The sequence below is a fragment of the Talpa occidentalis genome, unplaced genomic scaffold (genome assembly GCF_014898055.3).
Source record: "Talpa occidentalis isolate TD23 unplaced genomic scaffold, MPIMG_talOcc4v2.1 talOcc4.9, whole genome shotgun sequence".
In the NCBI taxonomy this organism is placed as follows: domain Eukaryota; kingdom Metazoa; phylum Chordata; class Mammalia; order Eulipotyphla; family Talpidae; genus Talpa; species Talpa occidentalis.
The window spans coordinates 83,069,869-83,091,653 of NW_023605305.1; the positions used below are offsets into that span (position 1 = coordinate 83,069,869).

Below are 21,785 nucleotides of genomic sequence, written 5' to 3' on the forward strand. Positions count from 1 at the left end.
GTATGATCTCCTCCCAACCCCAGAGATTTACATTATAATTTCTTCTTATTTAATGGTTTTATAAATGATTTAGAGTAAGAAATATACAGTAAAATGTCCAAATTTGCAAATGGTACTAACTCCTCTAAGTTACACAATGACTAGCTGATGAGAACAAAAAAACATATTTCAAAGCTATATGGTCGGCAGGATAGATATAAGATATGTATCTAGGGAAACAATTTCCAAGTTATAGAATAACTTGTTTATAGGATAACAAGTTTATAGGATAACTATCTGTTTATCATATGAGATCCAAGAAAGGAATCTTTATTGACATTACATATCCCCTGAGTATTGGTAGGAGAAGCAAAAAAGCCAACAAATCAAAGATCATTATTTTACCTTAGATTTTATTGTGTATGGCTCGCAAATGCTTCCTATAATTCTGCCTGAGCTATGTAAAGACAGCATCACAAATGCAAGCAACTACCAATGTTAGAAGAAAATCTCCCCCATATATTGCTCAGAATTACATAAAATTAATATAGTGTTCAAAATATCAGCTGTCTCAAATAAGAATAATGATAAATTTGTTTCTGGGAAGAGAAAACACACAGTGAATAGAAGCAGATGAGAAATCTTAGAAAAGAGGACAAAGAGAAGAAACAGATTTTGAAAACAGAAATCATAAATGTAAGACAAATCAAGGTAACAAAAGCATCAGGAATCCTAGCTTGTAACACAAGACTAAAGGAGATACTACAAATAGTGGAAGGTGGAGTGTGAGGCTGTGCTGGGAAAGAAGAGTACAGATCAGTTTCTGAATCTTTCTCTTGAGCTTAGACAACTTGGATGCTGCTTTACTGCAATCAATCTCAAAAATGTTACATACACAACCCATAATGGTTCCATATTCACATTAAAATCATCCCTGATTTCATCCCAAATCCTATTAGATACTTCATCACCCCTCTTCCCTTCATAGCCTCTACGGTATTATAACTGTAGATTAGACTGTAGAGTGTAAGTGTCTAGATATTTAGATATCAATAAACTAAAGACTACCTCTAGTGCCAAGCACTACATCAGTCACAATATAGGACCTAACAGATATTTACTGACTGAATGAATGAACCAATGTAAAAGGATGTTTCATAACTTGGGTTTCAGCGAATGCTATACTTTAGTCCCTCCTTATCCATGGGGAATATGTTTCAACGCCCAGTGGAGGGATACCAGAAATTACAGATGGTTCTCAATCTTACATATATGTAGGTATTCCTATACTTACATACATACATAAGATGAAGTTAAATTTATTTTTATTTTTTAAGTTAAATTTATAAATTAGATACAGTGATTAATAATAGTAGTAATGGGCCTCCCTGGTGGCGCAGCAGGTTGAGCACAATGTTGTGAAGTTGTCTGCAGCTTCAGCAGCATGGGTTCGATTCCCAGCCAGACAGGGAGATTCCCACATGGCACGGCAGACCTCTCCTGCCTTGCCCACTGCTCCCCTCATCAGTGCTTTCGGTCTGTCTGCCAATTCTGCTCCCCATTCTGTCTCTGGTGAATCCTCTCACCCTCCTATGCCTCTGGCCTGCACCCCAGCTATTGTATAAATAAAAAATAAATCTTAAAAAATAATAATAGAACAATATACTGTAACAAAAGTTATGTGAATATGGTCTCTCTTTCAATGTATATTACTGAATATGATATTTTTGGCCTAAGGCTGAAGACAGGCAACCATGGAAAGTGAAATGGGGTAAGGAGAGGTTGCTGCAGGACAACTTAAATGACTCACGGAACAATCTCAGTTAGTCAATGATATGTTTTTCTTGTAGTTACTCAATATAATAGTGTATTATTTTTCCCTCTGGTATTCAGGATTAGTTCTATTTAAAAATCTAAATAGGGGCCTCCCTGGTGGCACAGGGGTTAAAGTCTCAGCACTATCAAGCAATCTTCAGCCACTGTGGCATTAGTTCAATCCCGGGCAAGGGAGCTAACCCACATGGCACAGCAGACCTCTCCTGTCCTACCCACTGTTCCCCTCAGCAGTATATTTCAGTAGATCTGCCAGTTCTGCTCCCCACTCTGTCTCTGGTGAATCCTCTCACCCCCTGCACCTCTTGCCTATACCCCAGTTCTTATATGCATAAATAAAAATAAACCTTTAAAATTAAGGGAAAAAAACCTAAATAATTGGTAAAACCCTTTCATTCGAGTTCTCATAGATCAAAGCTATAAAAATACTCAGAGAGAAAACAGATTTTGAAAGCAGAAATCATAAGAAACAGACAAATGAGAGCCTGGTAATCATTAAACAAAAGTGCTATGACTTATATTCTTGAAAAGATAAATTTCCTCACGTTTTCTCGAGGAAAGCACTGTAAGATTTTAGTAAGTCAATTTTCAATATACCTAAACCTCTCAGCACATAGTAGTTGCTTTATTTCTTGAAATATATGAGCAAGTGGAAACTGGAACGAACAAGTGGTCAATGCAAAAAGTTCTCTGTACAAGATGGTTACAAACAGGCTCTAGAAGAATAAATAAGATGGACAGCTCTGTAACAAAGTATGAGGATATCAGATTCTCAATTTTGGGCTCTTAAAAAAGGAATCGCCAGGAATGTGTAATAAAGAACCTGGAATAGAGGAGAAATTTAGGAAAAGATAATATAATGAACAAAAATAAACATTTGTTAAGAAGTGGATCATGTCCATTGCTTTTTCAGAGCAGTGAGAGAAAATGGTCTTAGCAGATCAGTCATCATTACCAAGTTCCAGGACACAAAGCCTTATAGTCCATTAGGCAAGCATTCTTTTATGCTAATAGCACAAAGACACTCCTATTTCCTATTGAATTATCTCAGTCATTTCCTGCGTAGCTTATGGGTTCATCCTGATTGCTTAAAAGGTCTGAGGTTTTACACATGAAATATTTGCTACCCTGGCAACCCCAGTGCATGATGTCCACTGCAGTTTTCCCTTCTCTTTGCTAATGTAATGTTTTCACTTTTTTTCTTCTTTTTCTTGATATTGTTGAAATTCTTAGGCTAACAGAAACAAAACCTCAATTTAAGTTTTCATACAACTATTGAAAAAACAGTAATCTGCAATGAAGCTAACTCACCAACTGGATGAGTGATGGTGTTCTGTAGGCTGGGAATTACCACAGAGTAGGTAGGTGAACGATAAGGATAAATTGTTGTAGGATTTGTAGAGATGATATTCTGTGTGGTGCCAGAAAATACATTGGAAACACTTAGAGGGAAGCGTTTTCGCTTCCCTGGACGAGGCTGATAAACCCAACCTATAGAGGAAGATAAACTATCTTTAATTTGGACATACAGACCCTAATTAGCCTTAAATTAAAACCTAACATTAAAAACCAAAAATAATTCCAAGTTCTTTTTTAAATAAGTTATTGACTAAAGCATCTTTTCCAGTTCTACGATATATTCCCATACATGTTCTACATTACATTTCTGTAATGTTAGGATGTCTATCCACAAAGATTCTAACTATTGGCCAATGTTGTAACCTATAAATCAAAGGAAGAATAAGATTAAAATTCTTATACCCACAGACACATACTAAATCTGTAGTAAAATTAGCATAGATGAGTTTGAATCCCAAAGCTATCGTCTACCTATAAATCAATGTCCAGTAAGAAACTATTTGTGTCTTTCTGCTTCCTATTTTCTATGACACAACTGTCTATGACTTACAATTAAATGATCACTGTTTTTATGGCTAGTTCAGGAATAGTCCCTCCTCTAGGTGCTTCAAGTTCACAAAACCCATTTTCTTTCTAAAGTCAAGAGAGTGGAGTTATGGCAAGTGTAGCCACTCACGATATAATCAGGAGAATCACAGATCCCCTGTAGTTGCTGTCTCTGACCACCCCAGTACCCCAACACTTTTTTGTTATACTTCAGAAAAAAATAATTCTTTTCCCATTTTGCATGGTCATGTTGGCCATAGACTGTGTATTTACCAACTGTAATCTCAATGAGCCTCACTCCTGGGGAGGAATCAGGTTCATTTCCAACTGTATCAAAATGAGGATAAATCTACCAATCAGAAGGTAGGATAACGCTCTGCTACCATGTAATATAAACATCCAGGTGGTGTTAATTCCCGGATTTTCACTGTTGTTTAGTGTGCAAGTATGTTTTTTCTGTTGCTATGATTTCAACACTTTAGTTTCTACTATATTGGCCAAATCATAGCCTATAATTTTGGAGCTTTACTTTAGTTAAGCTTATATCTCTACATTTAATCAAACTGCATTTAAGCCCAGTAGCTCCTGGTTTGCATTAGCAGGCAAATATGAGACCAGACAGCCTTCTGTTTAGTTCTACTTAAGGAAACGTAAGCCCAGTATCAATTCAATTATTACTATAATGTAAGCCATCATTCTTTTTATTGTATACACCAGATTACGAAAATAATTACATATTTTTGAATTTCAATCTCAACCTAATCTTTATCTAAATAAAGAAAAATTAGAAAGAGGATTTGTGCATTTCATTTGATTACCAGGAAATTCCTCTCTGTGCTTTTCTTTAATCTTTTGTGCTTCATCATAATAGGGTTTCTTTTGTTCTTCACTAAGTTTGTTCCATTCTAACCCGAGCTGGACACTGATTTCTGCATTGTTGGCTGCTGGGTTAGCTTTGGCTAGTGCAGGCCGGTGGATCCTTGCCCAAACCATAAATGCATTCATGGGTCGCTTCACATGACCATTTCTGTCCTTACTGAAGGGAGTATCTGGTATTCCTACATGACAAAAATTGAGAGACTAAATTAATGTGCCACACACACACACAATTTTCAAATGAAGTGTACCTCCATATATATTTAATTTTTTAATATCTAGAGAAAATATACACTTCAATATAGCCAAAGAACTACCAATATTCCAGAACTTCTTGTAATCCCTGAACTTGACATTGCAAATTTCCTTTTCCCCAATATCGTCATCATTGATATTGTGGAAGTGATAATGTTGAGGACTGTTTAGTGAGGATAATGTTGTAAACTGTTGGCTTATTACTTCTTTGAGCTTCATTAATACCTCTAACAATAACTAACATCTAGCTTATTTTCCATACAAAGAATCTATTACTAGAGGTTAGGAACTTATAACTAATTCATGACTGTCATCTTAATACCAGATAGGTATCCATCCCACTGTTTGAAGGAATGCATTTTCATGCCACTATGCCATCCATTCAAGCAAAAATTTTATAATGTTATACTACTATCTTAAGGTATTTCATTACGAAGGTAAAGTTCCTACCAATGTGGGCCATCTACTCTAGTCCCACATCCTGGGAGAAAAATAACAAAAGTGACTTTTGAGAGACACAGAGCCAGATGAAATGACAATAAAGGAAGCTGGCTAAATCCTCATTTCTCACATAATTCATCAAAAACAACTCTTACATTCTTTCTTCTTATATTGTTTCTCTTAAGGTTACTTAATATATAAAAATTTTGTTCATGCACAAAGAACGAAATAGGTAAAGAAAGCATTTTCTTTTTCTTCTTTAAAAAATGAAAACAAAGTTTAAAAACAACAGATTACAAAAGCAAAGGGTGAGGTGGTAAGGAAGAAACAGTTAAGAACAAACAAAAACAACAAAAAACCCCAGAAAAGTTAATGAGACAACGTTTGTACAACATTCATTGGCATAGGGTTCTGCTGGAATTATATCTTAAAATAAGAATTTTCTATGTATTTGGAAAATTAAATATTTATGATTACTGTAACCATAGCCATGTCTTTGAAAAAGATTGCTTTAGTTTATCTCACAGCATTGTTTTTCATTATTTCTGTGAAGTCCCTAGCTTTAAGAATACAAGTGTTACATTCGATCATGTACTATTTTTTTTGAGAAAGTGTTTACTATTTTAAAAAGCCAAATCTCCTGTAAATTCAGTATCAACGTTCCTGTTTATTAGCTTTTTTATCTTTAAACATCATTTTTCCAGTCTATTTCTTGATACATGTAAAAAAACATTGAGCCGCAATGCTTAAATGGGAATTATTTGTAGCATAACAGGTGTTATCTGGAAAGAAGAGTTTTTTGTCTGTGTGTTTATTAAACATCCATCTAGTTAGTGGCCCTTACGACTTTCTTTTTTCCTGTTGGGGAGTGCAGACTGCGTGGGTGTATTTTACTGGCACTTGCACGAGTCCCTCGGAAGTGCTACCTGTGCAGAGCGGGCCCTGAGAAGCACCCGGTCCGCCAAGTCAGCTACGGGCCAGCACAGACAAGGTCTGAAAACCAGACTCCCCTGCCCGCTAATACCTGCATCTGAGGGCAGCACGGTGAGCGGGACATCTTTGGTTTCGATTTTTACGGAAGGCTCCAGTAAGGACTGCATTTTAATAGGCACTGGCGTCAAGGGGACCTTGGTCAATCGGATCAGCTCGGACGGTGGCGGCCCCTGGAACTGGATGCGGGCCCCGGGGGGGACGGTGTGGAGCGTCAACGGGATCCTGAGGTCCTGCTGGTGCGGCCCGAAGGCCCCGGCCGGCTGAGGCAGGAGGACCTCCTTTCCGCCGTGCACCAGGCCATTGGCCGCGGGCTCCGGGCCCAGCCTGCAGTCCTCGCGGAGTCTCTCCGGCTCCTCGGTCTTGATGACGCCCTCGCGGAGGGCGGCCAGGCTTTTGCCGTTCCCGCCTCTGGCTGCGTCCCGCAGGGCCGTCTCCGCCTCCAGCTTGGCCTTCTTCTCGTCCCCGCGGCGGCAGTCGAGGCCCGGCCCGACGCCGTCCAGCTTGGCGCCCCTGACCGCCCGCCGCAGCCCCAGCGCCGGGTCCAGGCCGGGCCCAGGCTCCAGCCTCTCGGTCTTGACGTGCGGGGCCCGCGACGGCGCCAGGTGCGCGTCGGGCCGGCCCGGGGCGCCGTCGGCCGCCGGCGGGGGCGGCAGCAGCAGCAACTCCGGCCTGAGCGACAGCAGCCGCGCCTGCGCAGGCGACACCGCGACGCCCTCGTCCCGGGCCGGCGGCGGGGGCGGCCCCGGCGGCAGGAGCATCACCTGCTCGGGCTTCACTTGCAGTAGCCGCCTGGCCGCGGCCGGGCCACCCGACGCCGGGGCCTCCCCATAGGCTGAGGCCACTGTTGCGATGGCGGCCGCGCACGGGGCGGGCGGCGACGGCGGAGGCTCCGCGGCCGCGGCCCGGAAGGCTGGGCCGTCGAGGGGCAGCGGGGACGGAGCAGGGCGCAGCGGGCGCGCAGGGGTCGCCCTCGGCAGTTGGCGGGGCGGCGGCTCCGGCCGGGCCCGCTCCATGGGGGAGGGGGCGCCCCGGCCCCGGCCCAGCCGGGATTGTGAGCTCAGCCGTTTGTTGCCGACCGCCCCTTCCCCGCCCCCACCCTTTCGGTTAAGACCCTTCCAAGGCCTGCGCTACCCAGAACCCTACACGGTTCAAAAGCCGGCTTCCGTTTTGGCCTCGCCCAATCAGCGGCGCCTTGGGGGCCCCCGACCGGCCAATCACAGGGCGTCCCCCGGCCCTGCCCGCCCTCCGCCCATTCCTCGAGGGGAGCCGTCGAATTATCCGCTATCGTTGGGGCCGTGGCACGTGCGCCCCATTTTCTTCCTCTCACTCCCCCTCTCTTCCCGAATTCTCTTCCGGCCGTTGTCCTTAGTTACTCCTCGACCCTCCGGAGCGCCGGACAATGGCGTGGCCTAGGAAACGCTGCCAGTTCCATGCCCTGGACCTCCGGGCCATCTGGTCGCAGTGAGTGGCTCAGAGGGCCCTGGCACCCGGCCTCTTATGGGCGGTTTGCTCCATGAGCTTCTTGGTGCACTTTGGTTCCATTACATCGGGGAGGAAGTGTTGCAGCTCTTCAGGGTCCCGTGGACCCCCCACAGAACGTGCCTAGCTCGTTCATAACTTTGGGTTTCCAGCGCCATCCTCTCTGCAAGCATCCATCATCTGTCGTCTGGATCCTGCTCATGGCTCAGTAAACAGACTCCCTGCATTTCATCCTTGTCCCACCACACTGCAACTGGCCGAGATCTTACAGATACACAAATCTAGAGGAGTACTGACTTCCAGTTCTGGAGGTCAGTTGCGCAAAATCCGTGTGTCTGTGCTGAAATGAAAGTGTCCAAGAGGCGCACTCCTTCCAGAGGCTTTAAGGGCAAATCTCTTGCTTGCCTATTTGAGCTTCTTGTGGCTGCTGACATGCCTTGACTTGTGATCACATCGCTGCAATCTCTGCCTCTATTTTCACTACATGTTTGTAATAGTGTGTGAGTGCACTCATAGGCAACTCCAATCCCTTCCCCAGGAAAATTCACAGAACGTTATTAAGGCGCTAACAGCCGGTCTGCTACAAGTTTATGCAGTGACCGTTGAGTTTGATGCAAATGGTCTCAGAACAGGTTATTTCCTCCTCAAATTTCCTTTAGATTTAACGCCATAAATACCAATAGGTAGTATCCAGTTGACAGTGAATCAGGAGTTAGCTGGATGGAGTGTATAGAACATACAAATTTAAGTAGGGAGGGGGCAGTGTGGGGCAGGAAAGGGGGCAGAGGTGTGTTTTAGGAAACAACCACAGCAATGACTCTTGCCTCCTTGCCCTGCTCCTTTAGCTGATCTGTTGTGGTCACATTTATGAAGTTGTGGTTGTGTGCCCACAGTTGGAAGGAGGAGAGGTATTCTTTGTGCATTTCTTAAAATCATCTGACCTAAAGACTCTGAAATGTGTGTACGAGAACTTTTTTTTAATTGCCTTTTAATTGGAGTTTTTGAATGGATACAGTGGGTTTATATTTACTGTCTTGCTGTTTGGTTTCTTTTTGTCACATTTGCTCTTCCTACACCCCCCCCCACTTTACCTGCTTTCTTTTGATTGTTTTAACATTTTATGCTATTCATAGCATTAACTTAATTCAATTCTTTGTTTTAATGACTGCAGTGGGGTTTATGATGTGTATATTTAACTTATCCTAGTAAGTAACACCATATCACACATAGTTTAAGAACCTTAGAGCAAGTATATTTCTTTTCTTTATCATCATTGTGCTAGCTTTAATGCATAGTTCACATCTGTATATGTTATAAATCACACAATACATTATTTATGTAAACAACCTATTATATTTTAAAGAAATCTTTAAAAGGAAAATAGTTCCTCACAAAGCTAGAAATCATAAGCTTTCCTATCAGACAAACTGAATATGTGGTGCATTCATTGCAAATTTCAAAAGACCAGACATTAGTAGTAGTCCTAAATTAGTCCTACAGTTAAAGGCTTCTCTGGACGTGAACAACACTTAACATAATACCAGAAAATAACAAGCTGGCCATTAAGTACTTTAACTGCCTATCAGAACAATTCCAACACTTTCTAAAGGAAGGCAACAAAATCTAGTGCTTTTCAATGTTCAGCAACCAAACAAAAATTCTAGACATAAAAAGAAACATGAACATGTAATATATATCCAAGAGAAAAGTTAATAGAAAAAGACCCAGAAATGACAGAGATGTTGGAATTTTCAGATAAGGACCTTGACAATTCTAATATAAGTAGTATAACAGTTAAAGGTGTAAACTTAATGAGGAGCAAATGTAAGATAGAAGAACAGAATCTAATGGAAAGTTTTGGTAAGACTTATTATCTGAAATAAAAATTTCACAGAGTGGCATTACAGAGAAGACATCCCAAAAGAAAATATCAGTCAACTTGAAGACATAGCAATAGAAGCCATACAAAAAGAATCATAGAGCAAAATGAAAGAACAGAATCAAAATGAACAAATATTCAATTAACATACTGACATATATTTATAATAATTAGAGATGGGGGCAGGGGAAGGGAAGATAAAGTAAGCTGAAAATATTTGTACATAAATGGCCAAAATTTTTCCAGATTTGATGACAGTTATAAAGAAAAAGTCTTATAAGCATTCAGAGAAACCTCTCCTTCAAGGAAACAATAAATCACTGCTGACTTAAGGCCACAAGCTATACTGCAGGCTGATCAGAACCATACAAACCAGAGAGTAATGAGGTAACATAGAGCACGCACAGTGAAAGTATCTGTACATATAGAATTCTAAATCCAGCAAAGAATATTCTTCAAAACCAAAGGTGAAATACTTTTTCAGCCAAAAAAAAAAAAATTAGAAATTATTTGCCACATTGGGGGCCTCCCTTGTAAACTAGGTGTTAAGTCTCAGTACCACTGCTGTGAAGACCTGAGTTTGATCCTTGGCCAGGGAGCTAACCCACATGGCGCAGCAGACCGCACCTGTTTTGCCCGCTGCTCCCCTTAGCAGTGTATTTCAGTAGATCTGCCACCTGTTCTGTTTCCCATGCTGTCTCTGAGCAATGCTCTTATCCCCCCACCTCTGGCCCACACCCCAGTTCTTCTATGCATAAATAAATACAATCTTAAAAAAAAGAAAACGCCACAGCCTTGCATTGTAGGAAGCATTAAAGAAAGACCAATCCTCTTGGTCTAGAATGCTTTATAAATGAATCATACAGAGTTAATTTAAGACTAAAAGAGCACTAAAGGAGTGGAGAATTTGGGCTCTGACATAGCCTGGGCCCAGTGATAGAGGAGATTCTCTCCACTTCTTTTTTTCTTAGGATGGAGGAGGGGCCAGGAAAAAATGGCAACTCTGGAAAACAATAGCTGGTTGGAAGACCTTACTCTACTTGATGTAGAACTAAACAAAGCCATGGTATATAGTGAATTGGGCTCTGGGTAAAGAACTGGAGAAGACATTGCAGGAAAGAAATGAACTCTCAAGTTAAGTCTTGGCAGCAGTTTGAATGCCATTGGAATCAAAACTCAGGTGGCCCTGGTTATGTATTTGTTTATTCTTGTGCCAGGTAGTATTTTCCAAAGATTACTACAAGACAGGGTCAGAAAAAGTAAATGCAACTTTCATCTTGCTTGTTTGAAGCTCTTGCCCTGCAACTCCTTGCTGCTTTGTAAACAGTCTGCTGTGGTGAGGCTGCCACATTATAGGACATCCTAATTAGCTCACAGGAAGAGACTACATGGAAAAATCTTAAGAATCCAAGGAGGAATAAGACCCAATAGTGTCCCTGCTACTCTGTCTTCAGCCATCCTCGATTGCATCATCATGGGATACCTGAAGTAGAACCTCCCAACCGAGCCTTTCCTGCTTTCGCTTCATCATCTTTGATTGTGGCATGGTGAGACTTGAAGCACAACCTCCAAACTGAGCACTTCTTGTATTCTGAACCCATAGAAATCATGAGTGATGACACAATTGTCTTTGCTGTTTTAAGGCGCCACCTTTAAAATTATTTATTATGTAGTAATTGTTAACTGGAATCAGATACATTTTAAACTTGAATTATTTGTTCTATCTTCTCACTATTATATTAAAAAGCCATTTCTGACTCTTGGATCTTCTCCTCTTCCCTTTCTTCTTTTAATTTTTTTTTGTGCCTGAAGGTGAATGCTATGTCAAGGATATTTGTGGGTGCTCAAATATATATTGCTGCTCATTGACATATATTGAATGACTGACTAGCTCCCACTCTTGATTTAAAGCTGACATGGCAGTTTTCTGTTATAATACTAAGAACAGGATCTAAGGCTGGGAGTACCTGGGGTTAATTCCTACATATAGCTTTCAGTCATTGTGGTACCTGAGGCCAGCAACTCAATACATTGATTTCATTGTTTCTAAGATACTGAAGAAGTATTAAAACTGTCTGACATCTGGGGGCTATTATGCAGGACAATTTACTTGACATTCATAATTGTTTTATGTATATAAAAATTGAACATTGAAATAAGCTCATTGGCAGAGATAGAAAAACCACAATGTCAAACTAAATGCAATTAAAGATTTGGCTCCTTTAGGCACAATTAAGTTCAGGTAGTACCTTTTTTGCACTCTCAATATGAGAGTGGAGGAATTTGGTTATCAGTGTTGTGTGTATCAGAAGGGTACAGCTCATAGACTGATATTTTAATGAATAATCACAATGAGGGATTATTAATTTCCAGATGGAAACCAGTGGCTTCCTCCATCTCACCTTCTGCAAAGATTCCATTTCTTGAGATGCTTCTCTAGGAGATTAGGTTGGTTTCAGAATGTACAACAAATGTGTAGGGGCCTCTGAAGTTGCCGTGACTAAAAGGCATTGGTATCTTTGTTGAAGTAAGATTCTGCTCCACATTCCTATCTTATAATCCTAAACAAAGAAATCAATATATAACCGAAGTACATTAATGCTTGCTTAGAATTATTACTAAGATTTTGCCTTTCAACATTTTTTGCTTCAGTTTACATAAATATTCAAATTGTGGGGTTTTTTTTTTCTGATTTTCTAGATCTGGCATCTTAAGGATAGCTATAATCTGCTGGCTCTACAGAATCCCAGTAACTGTTTGAAGATCGCATTTGACAGGGAAAAGCAAAATCCTTGAGAGTGGGCAGGAAGTACCATAGGAAGAAAAATCTTTGCTCTACTTCTGACTACAAATAGTTTTAAGTATGGGTAGGAGAGAAAACACTATGGCAGCAGCTGATTAAAACAGTGGAAGTTTCTGTGTCTCTATCTGGCTGACTTCTGCAACTAATTGAAAGCTGGAGAAAAGGTGGTGCCATAACATAGGAAAATAACTTCTGTTAAGGGAACAATTGAAAGATGTTTGAGATGTAGTAGTATCTTTGGTGATTTAGTTTGTTTAATCAAATAAAATATAGCTTATGAATAAATTAATTTTAAATTATTAAAATAGAAATTTCAAAATATAATAATACATCTTTTTTTTTATTATTTTTTAAATTTTTTACATCATTGTTCATTTTTTAACAATATTTGCTTCCCCCCACCCCCTCAGGTGTAGTCCCCATAGAGTTTCCTTCAACAATACACCCGTGCACCATCACCTCAGTCCCCTGTGCTCCTCCCTCCCTCCCTCTGATCTCTCTCCCGCCTCCTCTCCTGCAGGATGTCTCTGATTTGTAACTGTCTGTTTTTGCTTTGTTGTGTTTTGTACTGTTATTGTTTTTTACACTGATATCTTATTTGGTTCCCCTATTTTCCTGCTATAAGTGAAACCATCTGATATTTTTCTTTTTCCTTCTGGCTTATTTTAATGAGCATAATTCCTTCTTGTTCCATCCATGTTGCTGTGAATAGCATGAGTTTATCTTTTTTGATTGCTGAATAAATATTCCACTGTGTACATACGCCACATCTTCTTGACCCAGTCATCTATTTTGGGGCATTTGGGTTGTTTCCAGGTTTTACCTATTGTAAATAGTGCTGCAATGAACATAGCGGGACAGGTGGTCTTTTGAATCAGTCTTTTTGTGTCCTTTGGGTAGATCCCTAAGAGTGGAATTGGCGGGTCATAGGATAGCTCCATTTTTAGTAGACTGAGGAACCTCCAGACAGCTTTCCATAATGGCTGGACCAGTTTGCACTCCCACAAGCAATGTAGGAGAGTTCCTTTTTCATCACATCCTCGCCAACATTTGCTGTTGCTTGTTATTTTGATATGTGCCATTCTTACCGGTGTAAGGTAGTATCTCTGTGGTTTTGATTTGCATTTCCCTGATTATAAGTGTTGTTGAAAATTTTTTCATATGCCTGTTGGCCATTTGTATTTGCTCTTTGGAGAAATGTCTTTTAACTTCTTCTGCCAATTTCTTCACTGGATTGTTTATTTTGTTTTTGTTGAGTCGTGTGAGTTCTTTGCATATCTTTGTGATCCGTCCCTTATCCGTTGAAAGGAGTACAAAGATTTTTTTCCCAATCAGTGGGGTGTCTCTCTGTTTTGGTTAATGTGTCTTTTGCTGTACAGAAGCTTTTCAGTTTGATGTAACCCCAGGTGTTTATATTTTCTTTGACTATCTTTGCATTGGGTGATGAGTCTAAAGATGTTATTGTAATGTCTTGTAATGTTTTACCTATATTTTCTTCTATATATTTTATGGTTTCAGGTCTTATGTCCAGTTCTCTTATCCATTATGAGTTGATTTTTGTGTACGGTGAGAGGTAGTGGTCTAGTTTCATATTTTTGCATGTGGTGGTCCAGTTTTCCCAACACCATTTATTGAACAAACTGTCCGTGTTCCATTGCATGTGCATTGCTCCTTTGTCAAAAGTCAGTTGTCCATATAAGTGTAGTTTTATTTCTGGTCTCTTTATTTGGTCCCATTGGTTTGTGTGTCTGTTTTTGTTCCAATACCAAACTGTTTTAATTATGGCTTTGTAGTATAGCTTGAAGTTTGGAAGTGTGATACCCCTTTTTCCTCCTAGAAAAATTACATTGTTCTAGTAATTACATTGTTCTGTTTTCATCAGTAGGGCTTTGGCTATTCATGGGTTTTTGCGGTTCCATATGAATTTCATCAGTATTTATTCTATTTCTTTGAAGTATGTCATTGAGATTTTTATTGGAATAGCATTTAATCTGTATATTGCTTTTGGTAGGATGGCCATTTTAATAATGTTTATTCTTCCAATCCATGAGCAGGGGATGTCTTTCCATTTCTTTGTGTCTTCTTCTATTTCTTTTAACAGTGTTTCATAATTTTCTTTGTATAGGTCCTTCACCTCTTTTGTTAGGTTTATTCCCAAATATTTGATTTTTTTTGTTTCAATCATAAAAGGGATGGTTTTCTTGATTTCTTCTTCTTCACATTGATTGTGTATAGGAAGGCTACTGATTTTTGTGTGTTGATTTTGTATCCTGCTACTTTACTGAACTGGTTGATTATTTCAAGTAGTTTTTCTGTGGAGTTTTTAGGGTTCTCTACATATATTATTATATCGCCTGCAAATAGTGATAGTTTTACTTCTTTCCCTATTTAGATTCCTTGTATGTCTTTCTTTGTCTTACTGCCCTGGCTAGGACCTCCATCCAGTATTATATTGAAGAGCAGTGGTGAGAGAGGACATCCTTATCTTATTCCTGATCTTAAAGGAAAGGCCTCCAGCTTTTCACCATTGAAAATAATATTGGCGGGCCTCCCTGGTGGCCCAGGTGGTTGAACACCACACTGTGAAGCTGTCTGCAGCCTCTGTAGCGCGAGTTGATCACTGCTGGCCAGTGAGAATCCCACATGGTGCAGCAGACCTCTCCTTCTCGCCCGCTGCTCCCCTTAGCAGTGTATTTCGTCAGTCTGCTTGTTTTGTTCCCCACTCTGTCTCTGGTGAATCCTCTCACCCTCCCGAGCGCATCTGTCCTGTACCCTGGTTCTTGTATAAATAAATATATCTTAAAAAAAGAAAAGAAAATAATATCAGCATTGGGTTTGTTGTATATGGCTTTTATCATGTTAAGGTATGTTCCTTCTATCCCAAGAATTTCAAGGGCCTTCATCATAAATGGATGTTGGACTTTGTTGAATGCTTTCTCAGGATCTATTGATATGATCATATGGTTTTTATTTTTCTTTTTGTGGATGTATTGGATACACTGATCGATTTTCATACGTTGAACCATCCTTGTGCCCCTGGGATGAATCCCACTTGATCGTGGTGTATCACCCCTTTGATGCATTGTTAGATTCTGTTGGCAAGGATTTTGTTGAGGATTTTTGAATCAGTGCTCATTAGGAGATTGACCTGTAATTTTCTTCGTTTGTGCTGTCTTTGGTTTTGGTTTCTTAGTGTAATGTTGGCTTCATAGAACATATTTGGTAGTATTCCTTCTTTTCCAATTTTTTGAAAGAGTTTGTTTAGGATAAGCACTAATACACTGCTGAATATTTCTTTGAGTTCTTTCTTGTTTCTTGATGTAGGCCTGTATTGCTATATATTTTCCTCTTATTACTGCTTTTGCTGCATCCCATACATTCTGGAAAGTGGTGTCCTCCTTGTCGTTCAACTCAGAATATTTTTTAATTTCTTCTTTGATCTCCTCATTAGTCCAGTGGTTTCCAGTTGTGTGGATTTCAATCTCCATGAAGTGGGAGGGTTACTTGTTTTCTTTTCATGATTTATTTCTAGTTTGATGCCTTTATGATTGGAGAAGATAGTTGGAATGATTTTGATCTTCATGTACCTGTTGATATTTGTCTTGTGGCCCAGTATGTGATCAATTCTGGAGAATGATCTGTGTGCACTTGAGAAAAATGTGTACTTGGATTTTCTGGGGTGCAGTGTCCTATAGATGTCTGTTAAGTCCATGAGTTCCATGTCTATTTAGGTCTCTAGTATCTTAGTTTATTTTTTGTCTCGTAGATCTGTCCATTGTTGAGAGTGGGGTGTTGAAGTCTCCCACTACATATGTATCTTCTTTAATGTCTGTTTTCAGAACTGATAATTGTCTAATATATTTTGGTGCCCCTTCATTTGGTGAGTATATGTTGAGTGTTATTTCTTCCTGGTGTGTTGTCCCCCTGATCATAATGTAGTGTCCGTCTTTGTCTCTTTTTACCTTTTTTAATTTGAAGTCTATTTCATCTGATATAAGTATAGCTGTTCCTGCCTTCTTTTTTGGTCCATTTGCTTGTAGGGTTGTTTTCCAACCTTTTACTTTCAGTCTATGTTTATCTTTTGTGCAGATGTGTTTCCTGGAGACAGCAGAAGGTTGGATTTTGTTTTTTAATCCTGCCTGCTACTCTGTTTCTTTTTATTGATGAGTTTAATCCATTTACATTTAGAGTTAATATCGATATGTTGGCATCTGTATTTGCCATTTTGTTTGTCTTTTTGGTGATTTTATTCCTTGCTTTATTCTATTCTTCTTGTTCATTCCTCTGTTGGTTTGGGCTTTAGGATCTTGTAGAATTTTTTGAAATGGGGTTTAGATGTAATGAATTTCTGGATTTTCTGTTTGTCTGAGAAGGTCCATATTTTTTCTTTACAGAGGAAGGAGAGCTTTGCAGAGTAAACTATTCTTGGTTTTCATTTGCTGTGTTGAAGTTTGTTGAATATGTTACTCCATTCTTTTCTTGCCCATAGTGTTTCTTTGGAGAAGTCTGAAGTTAACCTGATTGGTTTTCCCTTATAGGTTATCTGTTTCTTCCCCCTTGCCAGTTTCATTATTTTTCCCTTTTCTCAGACTCTTGCAAGCATTATTATTATGTGTCTTGCTGTAATTTTCTTTTCTTTATGCTAATTGGGTGTTCTTTCTTCTTGTATGTCTATATTCATCTCCTTTATCATGTTTGGTAGACTTCAAATTAAAAAAGGTAAAAAGAGACAAAGACGGACACTACATTATGATCAAGGGGACAATACACCAGGAAGAAATAACACTCAACAACATATACTCACCAAATGAAGGGGCACCAAAATATATTAGACAATTATTATCAGTTCTGAAAACAGACATTAAAGAAAATACATATGTAGTGGGAGACTTCAACACCCCACTCTCAAGTTTTCTTCAGTTATCTCCTTGAACATTTTCTCAGTTTCTTTGTCTCTTTACTCACCTTCTGGAATGCCTGTAACTCTTACATTTACTCTCTCAATGGAGTCTGATAATTGTCTAAGAGTATCATCATACTTCTTCCTTTGCACTTCTATCTCCTTTTCTCTTTTTGGCTCTTTTTATTTCTGTATCTTCAAGAGTACTGATCCATTATACCACTTCATCAATTCTGTTTTCATTGATTTTCCCAGAGTTCTTTGTCTCCTTTAGTAATCTTTTAATCTCCTGCATTTCTTTTCTTTACTTTCTTAAGGTCTCAGTTTCATTCTTCAGTTCAGTGATTATTTGTCTCAAATCATTTTTTTTCCTTTTCATTTTCTTTCTGCTTTTTAATCATGATGATCATTAATTCTCTATTTGACAGGCCAATAAGTTCTTCCATGTCATTGTTGAGCTCTGGTGACTGTTTTTCATTTTGTGGTGTGTCCTCTTCTTGCGGACTTGCTTGGTTATTTATATTTTTCCTTCTCCTTTCTGTTTGCTTTCTAATTAGTTCTATGTGTTGGGGCATTGTGCCACAGGTGTTGGTGGGCATCTCTTTGGGGTGCTCCTTCAAGGGTATCAGAAACTGTTTACCAGACCGAGTCCAGCACTGTATGCCAAAACTCCACCATGGTGTTGCTGGGCTCAGTCCCTTACAGTTCCCTCCCTGTGTAGTTAATTAAGTTCCAGCAGAGAATCAGCTAGTTGGTGATTTTTTTTTCTGGTCACTAGGTGGAGCCAGAGACCCATACTTGCTGCCTGCACTTTTTCCAGTGGTTCTCTGAGAAATGGAGGGAGGGAGGGGAGCACCTCAACCCTGGGGCTCTTGTTCAACCTGGGTGCTGTGTCTGCCTTACGTTCACCCGGAGCTGTGCACGCAGCTGTATGGCTCCCGCACCCTGAATTCTGCGCTCTAGGTCTCAGTTCCAGGCGTATCAGATCCAAAACACTGGCTGTCACCCTGTGCAGTGCCCACTGTTATGGTGCATCCCATGCCCCAGATCCTGTGCCTGGTTTTCAGTTCCAGAATGTAGTCTTGCTCCTCGCCTTGTTTCCCTTCTTACCCCCATTTGTGTCGCCCATCCTCTCTCGGAGCCTGAGGGTGGTTTTGGGAACCCTGCCTTCCAACTATCAGGAAGTTGGTGATTTTGTTCTGGTCACTAGGTGGCACCTGAGATCCTTCCTTGTATCCTTCCAGAACCGCGTTTTTGCCACGTGGGTCTCTGGGGAACAGAGTGGGGGTGGTGTGGAGCGCCTCAATGGTGTGGGGGTGTTGTGTCTTTCCTGTGCCCTGCAGTAGTGGGGATCCCACACCCCAAATTTCATGCCCTGGTTCTCAGTTCCAAAGCCCTCAGATCTGGGATGTGGGCGGTAGCCCAGTTCAGCGTCTGCAGAAATGGCTCTTTTTGCACCCCACTTCTGTGCCCAGGAACCTGGCTTTTGATTATTCATTGAGGGTAATTCACCTCAGTGACGGTTCCCACAAATCTCCCCATGAACCTGGGCAGCCATGATCCACTTATTCTTTTCGAGCGCACGCGCTTTTCCGCATCAGCTTACCAGCTGGCCTTGGCCTATTTGTAGGTCTCTCCACCCAAAATATAATACATCTTAAAACCAACAGAGAATATTGTATTGTTTGATAAAAGTGATGGAATGGAATTGTGTATATTCATGTGATAAGATAATGTTTAAATCTTTAGATATACCATATCTATTAGTTGGGTTTTCTAGAGAAACAGAATCAAAAGGGTAAATTATTATAAAAATTATATATATTAAAAAAGCAAAATAAGGGGGGAGGTGCAATTGTATGAGGAATATAACCAAAATGAAAATGCATACATTGTGCAAAGATGAAAAATGATGTAAGAATTATATAAAATAAAATATTTAAATAAATAAATAAAATAAAAAGCAAAAAAAAAAAAATAACATTTCTACATTGTCAAAAAAGCCAAAGCAATATGCACATTCAGTGCAATCCCTATCAAAGTTTCAATGGCATTCTTCTAAGACATAGAATAAACATTACTGAAATCCATATGGAACCACAAAACATCTGGACTAGCCAAAGCAATTCTGTTTATTTTGTTATTTTTATTTTTTAAATTATTTGTTTTTTTATTGCTGAGTAATATTCCATTATGTATATATACCACAAATTTTTGATCCATTCCTCTGTTTTGGAGCATTTGGGTTATTTCCATATTTTTAGCCAAAGCACTTCTGACAGAAAAGCAGAAGAGTGGTGATATCACAGTCCCAGATGTCAAACTATACTATAAAGCTGTAGTAAAATAGTATGGTAGTGGAGCAAAAACAGATAGATGGAAAAATGGAGTAAATTTGAGAACAAAATAAACCTACACCTATATGGACAACTAATCTATGACAAAAGGCCCTAGAATATAAGCTGAAAAGCCTCTTCAATAAGTGATGCTGGGAAAAATGGAGGGCTGCATGCAAAACGATGAAACTAAGTCACTGTGTCATACCATACACAAATATGAACTCAAAATGGATAAAAGTCTTAGATGTAAGACCTAAAACCATAAAATGCATAAGGAAAAAACATAGGCAAAATACTCCCTGATGCAGGCTTCAGAGATGTTTTTGTGGATTCATCTCCAACAGCAAGGTAAACAAAACAATATAAACATTTGGGACTACATCAAACTAAAAAGCTACTACACAATGAAAGAAACTGTCACTAAAACAGAAATATCTCTTACTGAATGGAAGAACATATTTTAACACTGTACAATTGATAAGGGGCTAATATCCAAGAGCTACAAAGAACTCATACAACTCAACAAAAAGAAAACCACCCAATCAAAAAATGTGTAAAAGAGCAAAATAGGTACTTCTCTAAAGATGGCCAAAGAGCACATGAAAAAATGTTCACTATCACCAGTCATCAGTGAAATACAAATCAAAGCCTCGGTGAGATGTCACATTACACCTGGAAGAATGGTTCACATCAAAAAGGCCAGAAATAAGTATTGGCAAGTATGTAGAGAAAAAGGAACCTTCTTATACTGTTGGTTAGACTGGTCCAACCCCTATGGAAAACAGTATGGAGATTTCTCAAAATATTAAAAATGGATACATTTTTTATGACACAGCAATTCCCCTCCTAGATAGCTACCCAAAGAATACAAAAACGTTGGGGGCCTCTGTGGTGGCACAGGGATTAAAGTCTCAGCACTATCAAGCTATCACCAGCCATTGTAGCATGAGTGCAGTCCCCAGTGAGGGAGCTAACACACAGAAGACCTTTTCTGTCTCACCCGCTGCTTGCCTTAGCAGGCAGCCTGTTCTGCTGCCCACTCTGTCTCTGGTGAATCCTCTCACCCCCATCACACCGCTGGCCTGCATCCCTGTTCTATGCAAAAAAAAAAAAAAAAAAAAAAAAAAAAGGAACTGAGACCAGACAGGGATGGGAAGAGATGAGAACAAAGTGGGTAGGTGGCACAAGGTACTATTGTGGTGGATCGTGAGTGCTTTGGTGGTGGATGTAATGTAGTGACAATACCTGGAGGGAGAAATCCTGTAAGTCTAAATCAACAACAACATTGTAAAACAATGCTACCTAGTTGAAAAACATCAATTGTGAGCAGCTCTGAAACATGAAGAGATGGTCTTGTTCTGTTGTTAATACTTCAAAATGGATTGGAAGGAGGGAAATTAACTTACAAAATAAAATGTTTGATTTTTTTACTAATAGTCTACAAAAATGCTATGAAAGAATCAGCACAATAGAGTTGCACTTAACAAAATTATATATTTTATATACATCTGTATATATATTTGTATCTTTCACCTAGCTGTCATTTATCTACCTACCTTACTACCTACCTTCTATTAATACATGTTCCTCCATTATTCAAAACTAGAACCATTCCTATTTGATATAATTTGCTCAGTTATTTTTTGAGTCTGGCAATACTATTACCATTAATATGTGGAAAATTGTTTCAGCATTCCCAAACCTAAAAAATAACCTACGAAATCACAGGAACTTAATACAATGATCAAAATTAAATATTCTTAAAATGCCTTGATAATAAGCTAGTACCTCTTATGTTGCATGGTAGGGGAATAAGAAAGAAAATTAAAATATTGCTGTGATACATAACATTCATAGTAAAGTAAAAAATATTTTTGATAATTACAACCCCCAGTTCTGTAACTGGTTACAGGGTTGTAGCTAGTATTTATATAACTACCTCCTTCTCCTATCCATTGCATATTCCCTTTGTTTTCAACAAGCAACTCAGTGGTCATGGTTCTTTACATGATGGAATAACCCCACCCTTCATCCATGAAGGTTCTGGGGCATTAGTGGTCCTGCCTGAATTGGGTTGTTGGAGGCTTGGGGACCTTAATCACA

The 21,785-nt window shown here is 39.6% G+C and overlaps 1 protein-coding gene across 2 annotated transcripts in view; it reads right to left on the reverse strand.

Annotated features, from left to right (window-relative positions):
• Nucleotides 1-7,295, reverse strand: part of SOX30 (SRY-box transcription factor 30) — a 41,742-nt gene extending 34,447 nt beyond the window's left edge. For both annotated transcript variants that reach the window (XM_037500008.1, XM_037500009.1), the window contains exons 1-3: nt 6,314-7,295; nt 4,536-4,775; nt 3,124-3,303 (exon numbers count right to left, since the gene is read on the reverse strand). In XM_037500008.1, coding sequence (XP_037355905.1) covers nt 3,124-3,303; nt 4,536-4,775; nt 6,314-7,295 — 1,402 coding nt within the window. The remainder of the gene's footprint in view (nt 1-3,123; nt 3,304-4,535; nt 4,776-6,313) is intronic.
• Nucleotides 7,296-21,785: the final 14,490 nt, after the last annotated feature.